Raw genomic sequence first — 21,980 nt, forward strand, 5'->3', positions numbered from 1 at the left:
TATCAGTCCTAATTATTTAGTAAAGCAACACTGATGAACTGACTGGCACGTGTTAATTTCACAGACAACTTTTGTAATCGACATCAGAACCGCACGCTTCAACTCCCACGTTGTTCAGACATTTTAAACCTGAAAGCGGTCTTCTCTGTTTCTAAGACATAAGATTTTGCTCAAGTCAAAATAGGAATGGAGGAGCCAGTGGAAGACACGATGGGACGGAAAAGCACAGTCCAAATGATCTACTGGGATGCAAGTACGTGGGGACAGTTACATGGATGATGTAGATAGAATGAGGCTGCTGTGTCGTGGAGTGGAGCTACCTGGTATCATGTGCACTGCTGACGGGTTTGGGCTGAGCTGAGTCGCTACCGACGGGAGCGGGGCGACTGAGAGCAACGCCGCAGTGGTTCCGTGCATCACAAGGGACATTCCGCGTGCTGCGGCAAGAAGAACAACTTCAGGAAAGAGTTTTTTAAAAAAAATTTAAAAGCGTATGGAGTCGAAAGTTTATTTGAAAATAAACTCTTGAAGTGTGCGTAATGAAGCCTGATTTTAAGTTTTTGAGGTATATAAAGACCTTCTTGTGGAATAATTCCAGGTCTCGGAGGCTTCAGGGGCTGTCAATACATACAACAATAATAATTAAAAAAAAAAAAAAAATCTCCAAATCTTGAGAGTAGTACTGTTTCTGCCAACAGCTAAGCAACTTCCAACAAAAAACATCAAGCGTAGAGTTTGACACTGTGCTGATCTTCGCGAAAACCAAGGCCCTCTGCGTAAAAATATGCAGGGTAAGGTTTATTTAGAAATTGATTCTCACGTCAACTCTTTCATGGGAAGCAAAACCATCCATTGCTTTAGGCTTCTTCACAGCAGGTGTGCAATGACGCAGAAATGCCACCATATTCCATAATGTTACATCTTTAAGTCTTATCTATGCTAAACTACAAAGGCGCTGTCCTGGGCATGTCCGCAGATACTCAAAACAGGAAGGGAATAGAAGCCTTGCCAATGGGCAGTTTTCACCGAATTAAAGCTTGTTACACTGAAATACTGTGTTCAGAAAGACAAAGGGGTAAGAATGACTTCAAAGTGAGAAAGCATGCACCAATAAAAACTGTAAAATAAAGGGGGAAAGTGGAGGGGGGAGAAAGAGAAAGTATGTTGTCCTTAGCAGCACATCAATAAAATTCAGATCACTAACATAATGATTTATTCTACCAGCTTTGCCCTCAACAGGAAAGAAAAGCCGGTCCAGTTACTGACAGTCAGCATAGCCAAGAGAGGATAAACCAGTTCAGAACTCTGGAGCAATGCTAAATACCTGAAGCCTTCAGGCGTTGGGATGATAAGATGAGGATTTGGTGGATCACTGTGGCACCGAGGTACTTTTACTGGACGGGGACTGTTTCGATGAATAGCTGCAAACATAAAAAAGGTAGCACTTTTACTCAGATGTCAGAAAAACTTCGTTAGGGCCACTGCAATACACAAAATTAAAACGAATTCCTATTTTGCAGGGTCAAGTGACATGTATTTTCTTATCCTTTAAGAAAAATCCAAATTATTCCTATTTTAAATAAATATATTGTATGTATTAATATTATTAATATTTTTGTATAATGTAACTCATCTGTAAAATAATGAAAATTTTCCAGAGAACAAAAAACGAGCAATTAGAAGATATGCACTTCCTTCACTAAAACTAGATCTTCATTATTTCAATTGCACAGACTAAAGATGATTTGTTATCTTATAGCCAAATAAATAGCAACAAACCAAATAACGATTAAAAAGCAAACAGCATTATTATGTTCCTTTTGCATCAGAATTAGTTTTCTCAGACCATAACAGAAAGCCTGCTGTTCAAGTCTGTGTCGATTTCTCAGCTTTCTTATCAAAATTGTATCAATTCTTAAACTTTCCTGAAATACTGAACTACTGAAAAAACTACTCTTGCCTGAGTCAAATTACCCTCCCTTCATGTATTCTGCCATCAACCCTGTCCAGGAAGTGGATATCAGAAAAAAAGGAAAGAAGAAGGTGTGGTATTTTGAAAGTTCAAAAAGTCAAACAGACTTGGGAGAAGGAAGAGAGAAACAGTGCTGAGAAAGAGACATGTAAAATGGAAACACAGCTGAGAAAACGTCCTTTTCTCAAGATAAACAAACAAATATGTTGATTTCACTCCAAGGCCAAAAGATATTTTTTTTACACTGTGACAAATTTTGTGATATTGGGCAACTATTTCCCACAGCTCTCTCATCACGGTGTAACTCCTCTGTACCTTAATACTTACATCAAGTCTACCAGAAGTGGAACTATCTGCAGTGCTACAATAAAATTCGGAGGGGGAAGGGGGGAGCTGTAACTACCTGAAAGTTATAATCGCTTCTTTACCCAACTTAAAAACAACAAAACACAATCCTTTTCCAGAAGATCTCTAAGACATCACAGGGATTCCAGACCAAAAAATCAGAGGAAAGCACCTGTAAAGCCTTTAAATTTCTTAGGTAAAACCACCACATATTTACACTTTGTCAGGAGGAATGGTTTCACATAAACAACCAGAAAAGCTTTAAAATACTTTTATTGGTACTTCTAGCATTTCAAAATTACAACTAGAATTCTGTAACAATAGCAGCAAAGCTCCAGAACAAAGGCCAGTAACTTCTGCCTTACCAAGGTACAAACCTGTAACAGGACTGTGAGGTTTTCCGATAACGTGGCCAATGCACTCGTTCATCAGAGCTTGTAAACTCTAGAAAAGACAAACCAGAAGAAGTTGGGATGTTTTATGGTACCAGAGAGTTAACAGTCACATGGTAAAGCACTCAGTCATAAAACAACACTGGTTAAGTACGTAATCCGTCAAGTAAACACCCCCACATTCTATCAATTATATTAAACTTCTGCATCCTCATCAGGGTTTTGACTTCATCAATTTTTTTTTTTAAGCTTGAAGTCTTAGTCTTGTCTTGCCTTTTGACCTTGTCAAAATTACATAACCATAAAACCTAAACAATGATGTATCGTAAAAGAACATTTCATAATATAAAGCTAGCGGACCTTTAAAATATCCACGGTTAATTACATTAAAATACGCAGGTTGCTAAAAAAAGCTGCAACAACCTCCCTCTGTCCTTCCTCTCCCCACCCCAAGAAAGACCCACAGAAAATGGGTGAGAGTAGGACAGCCTCAGTCACAAGACTGAAGTCCATAAAACAACAAGTATGAAGCACTGCATATTAAAAGAAATGCACTTGCCTTACCTAGCCATGCAGTTAGCAAAAATTCCAGGAAAGGGTGTTTAACAGTTAAACCACTGAACTGGGGCTCATGCAACCTAAGCGTAATTACTGGGCGTACTGTCCACTGTGTCTGTAGCCTTGGACAAGTTATTAAATCTTCCCCTGGTTCAATCTGCTTGTCAGAACACCAGGGATAAAACATGTCTTCACAATAAAGAATTAAAACTCTGTTCTTAGGTACAGGTGCCGTGAAGGCCACTTCTATATACCAGGCAGTCAGACTAGTCAAAATATCTTCCAGAAATTCAGAGACTTAGTGAAGACTAGGAACTTGAAGCCAGATTAACCACAAAAAAAGGGACAAAAAACCACACACCAAAAAACCTGTTTAATCTGTGACTGGCATCTTTTATCAACCCAGACTGAACTAGAATCTCAGCTTTAGATCTAAACTGTCCTTTTTCTGTGACATCAGGTATTATTGAAATGAGAGGTTACGATCGACATACACACTTCTAGGTGAAAGGCTGTGACCTGCGTTATGCAGGAGTCAGATTAATCAGAGTGGCTTCAAGTGATGCTCTCTAAAAACCAAAATCCAGTTTCAGAAAGCAAAAGTTCAGAAATGCAGTTAAGATTTTGGCTTCCCCCCCTTTCTCCCACCTGTTCTGACTTTGCTCCATCTTAAATAACACTGGCTCTGAATTCTCTTTTCTGTTCATGTGAAACCTCTGTCATGAAAGCATTCTGTTTGAAGAAGTACTGTGGCATCTTAGATTGTTTCTGTTGACTGATAACTATTTAATGCATAACTGCTTTATAACTCTCCTTCAAGGTCAAGCAGGTTATCAATTCCTTTTTTTGACAAAATTACCAGTTTATAATGTCAAAGGCCACAGTAAATTTTTCTGAGCTTCTTTCCTCCTTTGAAGCTTCCCTCTAAATACCGAAGGCATCTGTAGCAAGACAGTATCACTAAAATATACACGTATTGCTCTTCAAAGTACCAGGTGTTTTAGAAACGTGTCAAATAAAAAATAATAAATAAATAAAATAAATAAAGTTGAGGGCCTACTTCCTAAAGCTGAAATATTCGTGTATTTCAAATATAAGCTTAATTCTGTCATTTAGGCAGACAACCCTTTCCCAACAACACACGTGGGACTAAAACATAACTTACTGAGAGCTCTTGATAAAAATGCATGTGAAAAAAAAGTAAACTATATCTTTTCTGTGTTACACAAGATTAATGTGGTTGGCACTTCATAACACATCTTGAAATTAATAAAAATCAGAGGTGCTGACACTCACATTCTGCTATTTTGTGGCAACTGTGCTTTCACTTCTCTGTAGCACTGTACCAAGATCAGAGAAATAAATTCTCAGAATTTTATTTCCACGGCAAAACGGGGAAGGCAGAGCACACAAAAAAGCCAGTTTTAGTCCATTATTTTTTACACAGTAAAAACAAAAGAAAGATGCTTTAAAGTATGTTTCGTGTTGGCACAATCTGAAAAGAGATACCTTTAAACAACTGCCATTTTGTATTCACACCCATAAATGAACTCTGTGTGCTAAGCCTCAGAAGCTTGTATTCAGAAATTTATTAAGACAACTATAAATTGTTAACTGCAGAGGAGTTGCTGTCAAATTTCCCAAGAGATAAAGGGAGTCAGAACTGCCGCCCCCGCCCCAGGCCAGTACCAGCAACTTGTCAGCTATCTGAAAACATTAATGCAGTCGTTACAAGTATGCTCTATTCAGGATCTTACACACTGAAGAGATACCAACATCATCGGTTACACACAACAGCAATGGTTTCAGAACAGCATCTGTATTCAGACACAGGTGTATAAAAACCAACCCCGACAACCCATACTGACAGCCTCACATGTGTTTGGAAATAAACAACAAGCAGAATAACTTATTCCATACCAAGAAGTCATCTTCTGGGAGAGCTGAAATAAATGCTGGCTCAATGGCTTGAAGAAAATCAAAACCTTGAGTCGCCCACCTATCTCAAAGAAAAGACAGAAAATGAGTTGCTCTTTGGCTAAAGCCATCATAAGGGTTTCAACAACATCCAGGAACAGTAAGTGGCAGTTAATTGTTTTTCCTTCGGCAAATATGATAAAATCTTTGTAAGAAATGCATTAATATATGAGAGGTAATATTCAGTTGTAAGACATATGAAGTCTGATTTTAGCAAGGACACCACCAAATAAAGGGAGCAGGCAATGCTATGCATCTCAACTCTTACACGTGCTATCTTCAGGAACAGTATCATCAATTCACTCATAATATGTTGGCAACAAGCCAAACCACTATGTCCCCTGCCTAAATTCTTCTTTCTGAAACATGACAGAAGAAGTACAAATGATTTCATGTCTATCTCCTCAGCAGCAACTGGGCATCACTGGTTTCAACTTGGCTAGAGCGAGTTGTGTCTTCCGCCCCTTGCTCTCCCCCACTGCCTCCTTTCAGGCCTGCTAGCATTACCAGCTGCAAGCTACAAAATACAAGGAGAATCATAGAATATCTTGAATTGGAAAGCACCAATGAGGATCATCAGAGTCCAACTCCCGACTCTAAAGGGAGAGTGCATCTAAGAGCATTGTCCAAATGTTTCTCGAACACCAACAGACCCGGGGCCATGACCACTTCCCTCGGGAGCTTGTTCCAGTGCTTGACCACCCTCTCAGTGAAGAACTTTTTCCTAATATCCAATCTGAACCTGCCCTAGCGCAGCTTTATGCTGGTCCCTCACGTCCTGTCACCAAACACCAGAGAGACGAGATCAGGACCACGCTCTCCGCTGCCCCTCATGAGGACGCTCTAAACAGCAGTGAGATCACCCCTCAGTCTCCTCTTCCCTAAGCTGAGCAAACCTAGTATTCTCAGATGCTCCTCCTAAGTCTTGCCTTCTAGCCCTTTCACCATCTTCGCTGCCCTCTTTTAGACACACTGTTAATATTTTTACATCCTTCTTACATTGGGAGTCCAAAAGTGCACTAGTACCTGAGGTGAGGTGGCACCAATGCTAAGTAAGGTGGGACAATCACTTCTTTCAACTGCTCAGCTACACTGGGCCTGATGCACCCCAGGACATGGTCAGCCCTTTTTGCCTCCAGGGCACATTGTTGACTCACACAGAGCTTACCATGGAGCAGAACCATGAGATCCCTTTCTGCAGGGCTGAACTCCTGGCCCCAGTCTACACATGTATCCAGGATTACACCACCCCAGGTGCAAAATCTGGCATTTGTCCTTGTTAAATATCATAAGGTTGGTGACTGCCCACCACTCATAATCTACCAAGGTATCTCTGTAAGGCCTTTCTACCCTTGAGGCAATCAACGGCTCCTCCTAATTTAGTATTGTTGGCATGCTTACCTAGCATGTACTCAACTCCTGTGTCCAGATCATTGATTAAAAACATTGAAGAGAACTGACCCTAAAATTGAGCCGCACATTGGAACACCCAATATTTAAATAAGAAATAACAAATTGGGGAACACCCTAGTAACCGGCTGCCAGCCACATTACCCCATTTACTCCAACTCTGTGAGCCCACCTCTTCACTCAATTGTTCACCCAATCATACCATGCACATGTCTAGCTGTATGCTGGACAACTTGTCCAGAAGGATGTTGTAAGAGACAGTATCAAAAGCTTTGCTAAAATAATAATTATTTAAAAAAAACAGAACAAAACAAAAAACCCACGACACACACAAAACACCACCAAAAAACCACCACATCCACTGCCTTCTCTTCATCCACCAGGTGGCTAACCTTGTCATAAAGGGATATTAAAAGGATATTTAGTTAGTAAGGCATGGCTTGCTCCCTGTGAACCCAAGCTGACTGTGACAAATTACTACATTGTCTCTGAAGTGTTTTTCAATAACTCCCAGAATAATCTTCTCCATAATTTTAGCAGGAACTGAAGTGAGACTGACAGGCCTATAATTACCAGGGCCTTCCTTCTTAAAAACTGGAACAATGTTTGTTAGCTTCCAGTCAAGGGGAACCTCTCCAGATTCCCAAGACTGCTGATAAAACAGAGAGGTCTTGCAATGACATCGGCCAGTCAGCCAACAGCTTCTTCAGTATCTTGGAATGAATTCCATCGGCCCCATACGCTTGTGTGCATTCCATTGCAGCAGCAGACCTTGTACTAGCTGAAAGTCGACCGGGAGCTTATCACTCCCCTAGTCGTGGTCTTCCAACCTAGGGCTCCAAGGGTCCCAGGGCCCATCATTTGTGTTAAAGACAAAGGTGAAGAAGACATTAAATTACTGGTTTCTCTTCGTCCCTATTTGTGAGGTGACCAACCTCATCAAGTAATAGACAAGTCATCTTAAGTCTTCCTTTTGCTGTTAACATACTTTAAAAACCCTTTGAAGTTTTGGGTTGGGCTCTGTTTGTCACCAAGCCAACTAGCCTATCCACACATGGTTCAGCCTACCCGCTCTTTCCTCCTCTTCTTCCAACAAGCAGAGCAAACTGCCTCCAGGACAGACTGATCAGCCCTACACTTCAAGGAAACAAAACTGTCACTGATGTGCAATCTGCTAGCACAGATCAATATAAGGCATCTATTTTAATGCAAAAGAATGCTATTAAATTTCTGATATACCAGCTGCAAAGTGCTGCAAAATCACCTAAATGAACCAAATAATGGTATCATTCTTCTTGGGCCAGTTTCCCGGTTCCTCTGCTTATATTCTCAAAGTGATGTAACTAACTTTTTCATCAGTGCCCAGTAGTAGATTTTCAAGGCACCAACTGTAAGCACAATTGGAGACACCACCAGGCACAACACTACTGTCAACAGACAAAGTACTTCGAACTACAACAAAACACCTAAGCACTTTTGTTCCAACCTAATGACCCTTATCTAAAGTGTTTTAATTGTTTGGGTCCAACAACCGCCACTATTTCTTCTCCCAGTTTCTGTCAATTAACGAGGCAAAACGTTCCACAAACTCTTCTGCTAAGCAGGTGGAGTGTTCATTTGGCTTTATGCATTTACTATTCCAACTACTTTCAAAATTCAAGAGCCAGAAGCATCAATAGTTCAGAACTACCTCTATAAAATAAAACATTATTCACAGTGTGAAAAGTCCTACGTAGTATGTAAACACAAACACCTATGGCAGTAACAAGATGGCTGTTACCTGGGTCGAGTGCCTCGGCCACTCTCACATTTTGTTAGCACATAATTCATCCATTTTCTGGCAAAGCTGATATACTTGTCTCCAATTTTCTGCCTGAATTCTCCAGACATCAGACGAACAACTTCTTTATGGTACTGTAAAAAACTAAAAATTACTTTTCACGTATCAATAAAAACAACAGAAATACCATTTGCAATATCCACTGGAGTATTTGCAGGCTAACAAAACCCTACAGTACAGTGACAGTCACATCCTATTCTTAGACAAAATGATTTCATGCAAGCAGTTATGTATTTATTAAAAAAAAAAAACCAAACACAAAAACAGAAATCACAAAAAAGTATATGATACAAAACGTGTTACAGTGAGAGGCAGCACTTGAGCCATACTGCATTCCTGTGTGTATATGGGCATGTGCTGATGTTCAGCACTGTACACATCCTTTAAAAAACATCCTAAATAAATGCTCAGTTCTGTAATCAATGATTGAACTGCAAAGTAGTGTTTATTTTTAGTTATACTGCAAGCAACATTAAGCGATAAAGGAGTTATATATGTAAATCTAAAAAAATCAGAAGTACCAGCTGGTTTTGAGAAGACTACCCTTCCAAGTATGTTAGGGTATGATACAATCTTAAAAAACTGTTACAAAGCTCACACAAATCAAATCAAACAGTGAAACAGTATCCTAAAAGCTTCTGAACACGACATTTCCTCATCAGCACTCTGAGGAAGGCACTCAAGAGCTGTATTCCCTGCATCAAAGAGCCACCATACACTTTGAAAGAGTATCACATTACAGCATTATGCTATTCAGGGCTGAAAAACTGTGAGAAGCCAAGTTACATGATGACATTCAGTATCAAAGGATATTTCTGATTTCACCTAAAAAGCTGCCAAGTAGCAGAGCCTATAAGACTACACCGGAATTCATCAAGTTCTTAAAGCTTTTCAGCGTTCCAGGCATCGATAACTGGAGCCTAAATGTAATAGGTCTGTTCTTTTTCAGTTATTTTCACATAAGATTTCTGCAGCAAGACTTTTTTTTTACAATGTTCTGCTAGAATTCTTCATATTTCCACACAGTTATACTTGCCTTATTTGCATCAATGCAAAACCAGAAATTTCAATTGGTTCTTACCAAAATTACAAAACAAATGTGTCATTAAGTTTTCATTTCCTTACCTCAAACCCAAAATTATAACTCTGAATCATGGCTTCCCGGTAGTATTGCTGCAAAGTGGCAGATTCAGATTCATCAACTTCAGCATCGAACTCGGATGTGAACATGTGATCGACTCTATCGATGGCGCTGCTGATCTTATTGCATAGCTGTAACGCATCATTCTGCATAACAACAAGAAGGGATGGGTGGGCTTTACATTGTTATTTATATTCTACAGCTGACAAGACTTACGGCAAACATGAATCTAATAATTACATCATTTTAAATGGAAATGTACTTTAACGCCATCGCAATTCACTCAGTCTTGGAAACACACAGTTGCACAAAGCAAGTCCAGCAGTTGCACTAAGCAAGTCTTATAATTAACTGAAGTATTATAATTAAGTTTTGTTTGCTTGACTGAGATTAACTTTAAAAACAAAGACAGAGAAGGGAAAAACAAAAAACAACCAAACACAAACACCCAACCAAAATCAGAGAACCAAGAATAGAGAAAATTAGTTTTACTGTCTGTAACAACTAAGCCTTTAGCTGTATTTTCACCCTGGCATGTGGACACAGTTTCTACTAAACTTGGGGGAAACGCAGACACCTGATATTGCAACTTCAATGTAACAAATCTTTGCTTTTCTGGGTCCTCAAAAAAACCAAAACCAAACAAACAAACACACACACCAAAAAAAACCCCCAACCACCAAAGAAAACTCTCATATTAAAAAAAAATAAATAAATCAGGAACACAACCAAAAAAACCTGCATCAAAAACAAGAGCAAAAAAACTTTTACGTCACAAAGCAGACATCTTCTCCAAATATGGGGGAAAAAAACGTTGTTCCTTGCAGATCAGGTTATGAAAATGTATAGAACTTACTTTTACAAAATCAAGCGCTTGCTTTCAATTCAACAATGCTGTCATATGAAGATGCATTTATTCTGTCGCTAGTAATACTTCTACAGCATTATAGACTTGTTTCCCACATAACCCAGTGCAAAAATGATCACACCAATATTGCTCAAAAATACACTCACAAATCCTTTGCAAAACCAGAATGAACACTGTACCGAAAGCAAAGTCCATAGAGGTTGCATAAATTGCAACTGCAGAATTATGTCATTAGCAGTGCAGTCAACTCTCCTCACGTTTTTACTCATCAGAGAGCAAAGCATAATCCATTTTGACTGAGATAATCTCGAAAACTACTTACTTTTAGCTGTTGCAAAGCTTTGGCGATGACGGGTTGGCCAGATGTCTGTTCCTGGTGCAGAGATATGAGCCCTTCTATAGACTGCTGGAAAGCCTTTCTTTGACTCACAAGGTGGGCAGATTGAATGACTACAAGGAGGAGTTTTTCAACCTAGGAATGCAAGATACCACTAGTTCTTTATAAACAAAATCCCCTCTGTAAAAACATGCCCCGTATCAGCAAATTCCAACTGTAAAATTGTAAAATATATAAGACCTCTCCTGTTGCTATTCATGAAAATCTTTAATTCATGCAGGACAGCTTGATGCTGGGAACTGAACTCGAAAAACTCGATAAACCTTATTAGCAGAGCTCTGTTAGGGCAAATGCCACAGTGAGTTTTGAAGGGGAACATACTCCTACTCACTTCTGGAAAGGTTTGGGAAACACTGTATTAAAATTATCTTCAGAATAGTAACACGCAGGAACACGGCACCTAAGCAAAATGTATTTCCTAAAGCAGATGGAGGTAACAACCACCACATAAATAAGCAGGTTTTATCCAAAAGCCTATTATTGAACAGGAAACCCACAGATTTACCACATAGTATTTGCTCAAATATTTAAAATTATTAAAATATAAGAATATGTTTTGGAAACCAGAGCTCTGATACTGGGGAAGTCCATAAAAGTAGAGTCACAGACGGTGGTGCCTTTGCGGTGGCACTGTGAGTTACATACCAAGCTCAGCTGATTTCAAACTACACACAATGCATCTGCAACAAGTTACTCACAAAACGAGACCTACTTCACCCAGATTTTCAATACCCCATCCCCAAAGAATATCTTCATGCTCAAAATTCTCTACATGTTGATGGGATTCTTCTGTTTTATGAATATTTTTAAATAAGACCTTATATTTTCTCTAGTTTGCAATCAAAAGGTTTTTTAAAAACACAGGACACAATTTTTCTGAAGGACTTTTTACTTCCTAACCTTTCAATATTGTATTTTTAAAACTTAATAAACAGTGTTACACACATACAAATACACAAACACAGTGTTTTATGTGCACTTTATGTGTCAGGTAGAACACCATTTGCAAACCAAATTCCATCTTGTGTCATTTCCATTTTCTGAATGAAATGCTAACTTTGATAGAAATCCAATAAAACTCTAAGCAATTAATCAATGGCTATTTTTCTGTTGTTCAGTGTGGGCAACAGATGAAAACAAGAAGAAACATGCCTGCATGTTAAAAACAGTGGTATGTACAGGAGTGACTTTTTCAACTGCATGTAATTGCTAGGGTTCTCCTGAATGCTAAAGGACAGGCACAGTGACATGGAAAGTCACTGTTTGTGGACAATAGAGCCCATTTATGGTAGGGATCCAAAGAACTGCATGACATAGCAAAAGGAAAATTCACTTAGCTTAACATACGGACATGAGAACAGGAGGGGCAGGGAGCTGGAGCTGGCTCAGCTGCCAGAACGTAGCGGAACTGTTGGCAGGGAACCACTACTGGCTTGGGATGAAGGAAAGTATGACTGGGAAGGTTTCTTCTTGCAGAACTGTTACATCCAGTAGCTTCCACAGAAGTTTAACTTTAAATGTCACAATTCATCCAAGATCAAAAGTAACTGCTTTCAGGCCTCAGTGTGCGGAAAGCACACAACCGCCACACTTTCTTGGAGATTGGCGACTTCTTAATAAAATGTACAGTTTTCCAGTCCTGCCCACACTTTGGATACTGAACACCTAACTAGGTATTGAAAGTATCTCTGTTATAAAAATCCAACCCTGAAAAACGCACGTTGTAGAGATTAATCCTTTTAAAAAATGCTAAAATCCACTGAATTTAATACTTGCATTACCACCACAATGAATCAATCCTGTCCTTGAATTTAGCTTTTTACTACCTACAAGAGGACACATGCCTCACTTAGATTACTACAGTTAAACCGAAAGGCTAAGCATTCACAGAATTGTGGAGAGAAGATAAACAGGGAGGAAAACAAAACCAAACAGAACCACCCCACCCACCTGCATGGTTCGCAGTGTATCAACAGTTTCTGCCTGCGGCACAACTTTGACCGGCTGACCCTCCCATGCACTCCAGCTGTCGCCTAACTCGTGGTCTTTATCACTGTGTTTGGTCATCAGCAAGTAGGCCTCATACGCAACCTCATCTGAATCCTTGGAGCAGTCCTTTCCAGCAGCTGCATTGAGGAGCTGCAAAATCACAGATTTTTCACCTGCAATACTACTTGGTACAAATACTTGTAAATTCTCTAGTCCAGGGATTTGTACCTGTGGAAGAAATAAAAATACACTGAATGAGTGACCCTCGCTGTTTTCTGTACATAACAGATAAAATAGATCTGTGTCACCTCGTTTAAGCACAGGGAGAGTTCCCATCTTGAATAGCTGTACAACAGACACTTTAAAACAATACATTCAGCCATTTTTGCACCAAAAGTCAAAATACATTGTAAGAAATTGTCTTGAAATCTGCTAGATCACCAACTTTCAGCAGCATCTTTCCTTACACCTTCAATTGACCCTTCTACATATTCTTCTACGGAATCTTGCTACAAAAAAAGTCTGATTTCACATACATACTGTATAAACCTGTATATAATGTAGATACACATGCTTTAAAAAGTAAGTAAGACAAGACTAATTTAAGACCTATGAAGCACACATGTTAAAGACTGGAATATTGAAAGAAGAGAAATTCCTTCAGGATCTCTAAGAACCCACATAACACTTCTCAATGGCTACTAAAGATAAGACTAAGCAAAAATATGGCTAAAAATATCTGTTATTCTTTTACTACTCATGACATATTAATTAAGTCCAATAAGAGAGCTCTTTTCTAACTGCATACTACCACATAAAAACTACTTCTGTATTATATGTGCCACATGGTTAAAATACGGTAACAAAGTCGGGCATCAGAATCCGACTGTGAAAACATTAGAATAGTTGATACCTGTGACTTGACATGAGATAACTGACTTACAGTCGAGTTTAATTCTCTCTTTTCAGAGTTTGATGTCATTGAGCTAAGACAAAACGCTGGACTCAACATTTTTACCATTAGGCAGCCAGATTTTTTACTTAAAATCATTATAATCTACCGGTCAATGTAATAACTAGATCTCTGTTACTGAAAGCTAAAATGGGTCGCCAAAACTAATGAGCACCTGATTGAAAAGGCTGTTAAACATATAGACTCCCTACATGATGTTGAAGGGCCAATACATGAAGTGTTAATCACCAAAACATGCCATTTTGAGCAGTGAGGAAAAGGCAGAGGTAATACATGAAGAGGGATAAATCTTGAGATCCAAATAATCTATCTAGATTCTTTAACCTATGCGCTTACACAGATTTTTCAAACTCAAGATTCAGTTTTTCCTTCAAAGCATGCGCATGAGAACACTGATACTATTTTTAACCAAATGTTTGCCAAATTTAGTATTGTGTCTTAAAGCAGCCAAGAGTGGATACCTGGGAAAAATATTTTTAAAAAGTAAACACATACTGATTCCCCTGACCATCCTCCCACTCTTAAACAATTCACACACCAGGGTCCTGCTGAGCCAGATGTTTCATCCATGTATTTAACAACCCTTTATGAACTTCGCTCTTATGAACCTGTCAGTCTTCCCTCAAACCAATTTCTACTTTAAGCAATCATTTATATAAATCTAACAAGAATTTTGTCATGCAAAAGTTACTAGAATATAATTCCCAATGGGGAAATAAGTACTAAATGTATGGAAGGACAAAAAAGAACAGCAGATCCAAATCTGTTGAAGCAATTTATTTTCTTGAATTCAAACTATAATAAAGACTTGTTAACCTAGCAATTTTAAAGGAATAAAGTGCAAAACCATAAACACGAGAATTTATAGAACAGTAAACGTTGGTCACTGAGAGTTTAACCTACTTTTGCTGTACAACAGTTGACTAGCAACCGTCACTGTGGAATGGTACAGTCCCAGACTTTCTCACGGCCTGAGTGCTCTCAAGGCAGCTCACTAAAGCAGACCTCCACTAATATTTTTGCGTTACAAAACACACAAAACACAGGTCCGTAGTCTGAGATTACCTACTTAAACATGTCCATTTACCGATGTGTCTGTTTACCTCAAACTTTAAAGCATTTGTTTTTCATCACACTACCTACTGTTATTATTCCCCCTTGCAAACGACTGAGTACTACTGAAACAGCTTTTCCTAAGCCCCAAGAGAATCTTTGGGAAGACAAGTAGACACCAATATCCCAAAACACAGACTAGCATTCTCACTCAAACAAACCCAGGTACAGAAAACAGTGTGAGTGCTACCATACTAAACAAATTACATTTCAAATGTTGAGATATAGATGCCACGTTAAAACACTGAAAGTATGTCAACAAATGTCCTTTCACATTTTGCTTAGCATCCCCACTCTACTTTCACACCTCTAAACTGAATTTACCTTCACATACTCTTTTGTTTTCAGAGCGTCCATAAGATCTCGCACAGGGGCCGACAGTGCAAATTCTGCTGCTATTTCAAGGTCCTACAAGTAGCGACAAAACAAAAGAATAAGTTTTCAGACTAAATTTCTTGAAAGCATATAAGTAAGATGAGACTCTACTGTTAACTTACCTTCCTCAGCATTTTAGCAAAACCAAGAGCTTTGGAGGCCCTTTCTCTAGCTTCATGAAAGAGTTCTTTGAGTGCTCGGCTGGTCTCTATAACAGACCTCCTGAAACATTGGTAAGAATGAAGTGACAATGTTTTAATAAATCTTACTGCATTTTTACGGTTATTAGAAAATAAGAGTTATTTCCATGTATGTCAGTAGAAAGAGCATAGAAAAGACAGTAATGTAAACATTTCTTGTTCTTATAACTGAACTTGCACGTTTGATAAGGATATAAAAATTGAATTTAAAGAATGTTACATAAATAATCCCTCATACCCTGAACTATAACGACTGTTACCAGGCTTCAAATGAACAAAATGGTGTTTTGTTACTACTGCAGACAGAAATATCATCAATAAGTCTTTGAAGTCTTATACGTGAGAAGTTTTCATTCTAAGAAATAAAATGCAGTATGTACCTGTCAGGGGTATAGAAACACGAGTGTGTATATTATTATTAAGCCCAAGGGCTTAATACCTGATTTCATCTGATGCAGTACTGTCATCGGCACTGGCCCAAAATTCATCACAACTGTCTTGTAGTCCAGAATCTAAAAACATTCCTGTAGATTTCAGCAGCATTCCAAAAAAAAACAGAAACGGTGGAACTTCAGAGCCTTATTCAGGTAGCATGGCACCTTAAACTTCTTCCTACACTGTCCAACGCAAGAGAGCCACGTTGCCAAGTCCGCCTGCAGAAACAAGCAGCAGCTTGGGGGCCCTTAGTTCCTCTACATGTACAGGGCTGGCAGGAGCAGTCATTCCCCTAAGAGCTAGGGAAGAGCAATCTGCCCTTCATCCTATAGCTACAGTCGTTGTAATAATCGATAAATTCACAAAGACTATCAACTGCTTACTGAGGCCTCAGGGCACCCAATCTGGGAACCCTGAACAAGCGCTGACTTGAATATGTATCTGGTATAAATTAACACTGTAAGCAGAGTAATTAAAGAAAACCTACCAGAACAGTTTTCCAGCTTGAGCTTCACCTCCTCTTATATAAGGAGTTATTTCTTTGGTGAAATTCCATTCCTCCTCCAACAGATTTTTTAAACTATGAGACGCCTGAGGTAACTGCTGTAGCATTTGGATCCAGCTTCGCATATAATCAAAGTAAACCTGTACGTGGAAAGAGAGAATTTAAACAGCAACTGTTACACAGAATGTAACTAAGGACTATAACTTCTCATATCAACAATCTCAATATTATACAACTTACAGCAAATACTTCTACAACATTTTTCCTTTGCTGTGACTGAAAAAGAGCTACATGTTTCCACACAAAAAGTGTAATTTATGGCTCAGGAAGTAGAAAGCGATAGTGAAGTATTAAATACTATGCCTTCGTGGCACTTTTCTGAAAATATTGGCGGTGTCACCACCTTTCTTGCTGTGCTGCTATGCACCATTGTATCAGTGAATACCCGCAGTAGCCAGAGGTTTTAAAGCTGAACTACTGAAAAACAGTTTCTAAATCTTTTATTAACTGGATTACTCCAAAAGGTTTTATCTGAACATATCCTCCAGGATATGGATAAGTGCAGTGAATAGCCTTCTCAGATTCTACATTATACCTTGTGTTCCTCTATATCTATCACCTTTAATTATTATTCTTTTACACCAACATAAAAATACAGATAAGTACACTTCTTCAAACATCTGCCCTTCAGGATCATACTGAGTGCAAAAAATGAGCAGCAATTTTACCATGTTTTAGTTCAATTAGCCGTAACACCAGCCAATCTCCCTCCTTAGATATGGTTAAGACACTGGTTTCAGGTATTTTCAGACCACACTGCCAAGATCATAGAATCGCAGAACGGTTTGGGTTGGAAGGGACCTTAAAGATCGCCTAGTTCCAACCCCCCTGCCATGGGCAGGGACACCTTCCACTAGACCAGGTTGCTCAAAGCCTCATCCAGCCTGGCCTTGAACACTTCCAGGGATGGGGCATCCACAGCTTCTCTGGGCAACCTGTTCCAGTGCCTCACCACCCTCACAACAAGGAATTTCTTTCTAATATGTAATCTAAATTTACCCTCCTTCAGCTTAAAACTGTTGTCCTTTCACTACATTCCCTGATAAAGAGATCCTCCCCATCTTTCTTGCAGGCCCCCTTTAAGCCCTGGAAGGCTGCTATACGGTCTTCTCAGTACCTTCTCTTCTCTAGGTTAAACCACCTCAACGGGCTCAGCCTGCCTGCACAGGGGGAGGTGTTCCAGCCCACAATCATCTTCACGGCTCTCCTCTGGACCTACTCAAGCAGGTCCATGGTCTTTCTTATGCTGGGGGCCCCAGAGCTGAACACAGTACTCAAGGTGGGGTCTCACGAGAGCGGAGTAGATACGGAAAACATGAAAATTCTATTCTGGGTTAAGCAGGTGCTGTGTGTCCACATACTGTCAGGCTGTAGCATCATTCCTGACTTTATTTAATTCACCTTTCACTCTCAGCCTAATTCCTCCTACAGTACTCTTCTTGGCTACCTTGTCTGACTATATGAAGAGTCCACCAGAAAAGGCAAAGAATACGTTCCCCCTCTCAGCCCTCATTAATCCTGTCTTAATCTTCTGATTTCCTGCAAGTTTTCCCTACCCCTATTTTCACTCCAGATCACCTCCTTCAGCTCTTTTTGCCCATCCTGTTCCAATTTTCTGACAATCTTGACCATTCATCCAGCCTTCCTCCCCTGCTCCCGGTGCTACAGTAACCGGCAACTCTGAACTGGCACAAACTGCCAGACATATTTATTCCTATTGAGAGTCTTGTTACCATCCATTTTGAGGCCTACAAAAAGTGAAATCCTTAAACCATTTTGGAGCACAACATCAGAAATATTAGCAAGACCTATACCCAACAGGGACAACAGATTTCCGTTAGAAGTATTCAGATTAATACACCCACTAGAACTCCACAAATTTCCTCCTTTTCGAAGCTTACCATTAACATTTTATGCAGGTCCTCTTCAAAAGAATCAATGTTGCAATCAATCTTTTGTAAGTCATCTAACACCTCCCGTAACATAAACTGGTAATATTGCTTCATTAACAGGCCACCTTTCAGAACTTCTTTACACTCTCTCACTAGCTGCAAGAGAAAAGCCCAAAAACTGCCATCGGTCAAGACATTATTCTTAAATTCTCCCTGGGAAGAAAAAGCTCAGTTTGTTAGTCCAGTTTTTCTAAATATGTTAGTTTATCACTACAAAATTTCTACAGGATTTTCCAGGATTATTTAACTGTCATCATGCCATTTGACACATAACAGCAAATGGAGTTTGCATATTCATTCCCTGCACAGGGCCACAGCTAGCAACTTACTGCATGGTTCCAAAGTTGAGAAGTGGGCAAGGGGGCTCACAGTCATCAAATCACCACTCGAAGGAAGTCAGGAATAATATGCAATGTGTCTGACAGGTGCTTAGAGAACTGTGAGAAAAGCTGTGCTACGGAAAATTCGTTGTCAATTGGGCAGGTGTCCGCAGCCCTCAAACCCACACCAGACCTGAACACAGTTTGTGTTTCTTTTCTTGCTTCCCCGGGCAAGGCTAACACGAAGGAAGTTATCTTTTCAACTGCAGAAGCTGAACTTCAAACTGTGTAATTTAAAACTTGCAGTAGTTAGGTGAAAAAGGGAAAAAAACCCCAAAACAAAAACTCAAAACAGTTTTTATAAGGTGGAAATCCATTAATGACACATTTATATCTCTAACATGACGTACTTGAAAATGAACACAGAGTTTTCACTTATCGCTCAATCATATTCAGTGTACTGTGTTAACCTACTGGAGTTTTTTGCCTTTGGATCCACAAAGAAAAGCAGAACTTGTTCAAAGAATTTAAAATTGGTATTTAACTACCCATCACAGAGACAGATGGGACTTGGCAATGTCACTTATCCAGAAAACTTTACTATACAGTATGGCATATCTTACAGATACAAGCAAAGTTCACCTCCAAAACTTGTAAAGAGTAATATTTGTCTATTCCAACATAAAATACTTGCAAAACTTCATTAAAAATAGTGTCTGTGATGAGCACAGGAAAGCAAGTGCAGCTTCAACTGAAACTATTACCACTATTACTGGTTTGTTTGATGGGGTGCCTTTTGCTTAGGGAGTGTGTACAATGAATTCTTTTCTGCAAAGCAGGTGGGGCAGATCACACAGCCTCCAGGGAACTGCAAGTTTAGAGCAAGAAGGTTTCCTGCGTTTTGATGGTTTGGTTCTTGTTTCCCCCCACCCGTTCAGTATTTACTTGACCTATAAAATAACAATCTGTCACCAAACATTCCAATTTTTCTGATCCAGTAATTTCCAAAATTTACATCACACCTATGCTAAGTGACCTACAATTATATTAAAATCTGATTGAGCAGAACGCAATTACTAGTCAGTATGCTGCAGCCCAGCTCCAAGTGGTGTCCGTCACTTATCAGAAACCGCGAAGGTGCGAGTTTTCACCGTGCAGGTAGGCCAGAGCACCTCAGAGTCAATGCATGCCACACCACAAGCAGTCTGCTCAAAATGTTGATGGCTGACATAAGGACTGCTGACCCAAAAATTCCAGGAGTTACCACAGGCTGTTCAGATCATCTAGCCAGAGTGCCGATCATCAGATACAGTTTTCCCCATCCAAATGCACATCCTTTATATGGCCTCTTCTTTAATCCTGAAAACCAGCTAGCATTTGAACATGTGTTAACAGGCGAGTGGGTAACAGAATTGGTAACTAGGAAATCAGCACCTACGTCGACACAGAGTATGCTACTGTGCTTCTAGCTACGGACTTAAATGGGTGTTGAGGAAGGAATTACTTATTTGTAAATTGCATTTCTCTATTACAGTAGCCTATGATCCGGAGCTAAAAGTCTTCCAGCAGTATTGACCTGATTTCTCCACTGATTTTTGTAAGCTTTTATGAAATCATCTGCTACCTTTTTGCAGATAGACTCAAACTGGTATGAAAGATTCAGACAGATCTGAAAGTTACTCTGCAGCAGATCATGGCACTGTAAGACACTCAACACAGGTTATGACAGGCAGACGGCACCTAATTTAACCCCCTAACAGAAATAACCCACGTGCCTGTGCACCCCCTCAACTTCTCAGCACAAATGCAGAACTTGAGAGCCACCCTGAACTGTTCAGGAACGACACTACCACCACAGAGGGCAAAGTGCCATTAAAAGAGAACAGCTCTCTGCGATACACAGCATCTTCAGGATCACAAAAGCTGGTGCTAAAAGTGAAACGTGGATAATACGGCTCACAAAGGGGAAGCTAGTGAGAAAGGGTGGGAGGAAATGCACACTGTAGGAAGTGTATGAGCTGTGCAGGCTTTCTTTTTGTGTGCATGTTTTTTCTTGCAAAACAGACTTTTTTTTTTTTTTTTTTTTTAAGTAAAATGGACTTACTAGTAATCCAAAACCTTAACTTCCCCTTGGAAAAGTTGAGTATCTGGACGAGTATACCTGATACAGTCAAACCGTACTGGTATACGTTTTGAATGGTACCAAAAAGCAGGAGACATTTAAAGGTCTCAGTGCCCCAAATGACACCCACTATGTCAATCACTCCGGAAACCAAACTGCACTGCGCTACAGGCATACACAAGAAAATTCAAGGGACCGGGTTTGTTCAACCTAGAGCGTATGCAAAGGGAATCTAATCACAGTTTTCCAATGCCTAGAGGGTAGTTACAGAGGAAACGAGGGCACTCCTGTCGCAAGGATGTACAGCGACCCAATAAGAGGCAACAGGCACAAGTTCCTTCGGGGAAATTCTGTCTGGATACAACAAAAAAATGTTTTACTGGGAGAAAAAAAAAAAAAGCTGGAAAAGATCTGCTGGACAAGCAGTGGACTCTCTCTCTCTCTCTCTCTTAAAGTATTCATGGCATGGCCTAGCAAGGTCCTGGATAACCGAACATAGGGCCCAGCTTCCAGCACAGAAGGTTGCACCACAGTATCTCCAACCCAGACTTCTCTGTAATTCTGTAATATTCTGTAAACTTGCAGAACAAAACAGGACCCAGAGACTGCTCTGAGCCTGCCCACGATTTCAGGGATTATAACTCTTCAGGAAACAAACAGATCTATTTATGAAATATCCTCCACAGCTCCTTTGACTGTTCAGAAATACTGTGTGGGACAGCAAGCATTTGCTGAGTTGAATTCATTTTTTCAATGTAATTAGCAATGCGGTGTACACCACCAAAAGAGTCTGTAAGAAACACATTCTTTTCCAGGAAGAAAGTGTCATTTCTACTTAAGTCCACAAAGAGAATACAAAATGTAAGGGCAAAAAAAATATCCCCAGATTCTGGGAAAAAAGGATACGTTGTGCATCACAATACACCATGCTATGCTTTATTTTACTATGACTCTTAAGACAGAAATTGTAGGTACTGTGCTTTTGGATATAAGGGCATGCAAAATCCTAGTATATCAAGAAAAATGGGGGGAGGGA

General features: G+C 39.6%; 1 protein-coding gene across 1 annotated transcript in view; it reads right to left on the reverse strand.

Annotated features, from left to right (window-relative positions):
- Positions 1-21,980, reverse strand: part of MAP3K4 (mitogen-activated protein kinase kinase kinase 4) — a gene marked incomplete at its 5' end in the record, with an annotated part of 53,862 nt that overhangs the window by 20,237 nt on the left and 11,645 nt on the right. Inside the window, 13 exons of the mRNA XM_010153842.1 lie at positions 321-437; positions 1,325-1,421; positions 2,695-2,761; positions 5,188-5,266; positions 8,435-8,568; positions 9,620-9,781; positions 10,826-10,975; positions 12,851-13,117; positions 15,300-15,383; positions 15,473-15,572; positions 15,990-16,124; positions 16,473-16,630; positions 18,452-18,598. Of these exons, the coding sequence (XP_010152144.1) occupies positions 321-437; positions 1,325-1,421; positions 2,695-2,761; positions 5,188-5,266; positions 8,435-8,568; positions 9,620-9,781; positions 10,826-10,975; positions 12,851-13,117; positions 15,300-15,383; positions 15,473-15,572; positions 15,990-16,124; positions 16,473-16,630; positions 18,452-18,598 (1,697 nt within the window). The remainder of the gene's footprint in view (positions 1-320; positions 438-1,324; positions 1,422-2,694; positions 2,762-5,187; positions 5,267-8,434; positions 8,569-9,619; positions 9,782-10,825; positions 10,976-12,850; positions 13,118-15,299; positions 15,384-15,472; positions 15,573-15,989; positions 16,125-16,472; positions 16,631-18,451; positions 18,599-21,980) is intronic.

The sequence above is a fragment of the Eurypyga helias genome, unplaced genomic scaffold, assembly GCF_000690775.1.
Source record: "Eurypyga helias isolate BGI_N326 unplaced genomic scaffold, ASM69077v1 scaffold626, whole genome shotgun sequence".
NCBI lineage: Eukaryota > Metazoa > Chordata > Aves > Eurypygiformes > Eurypygidae > Eurypyga > Eurypyga helias.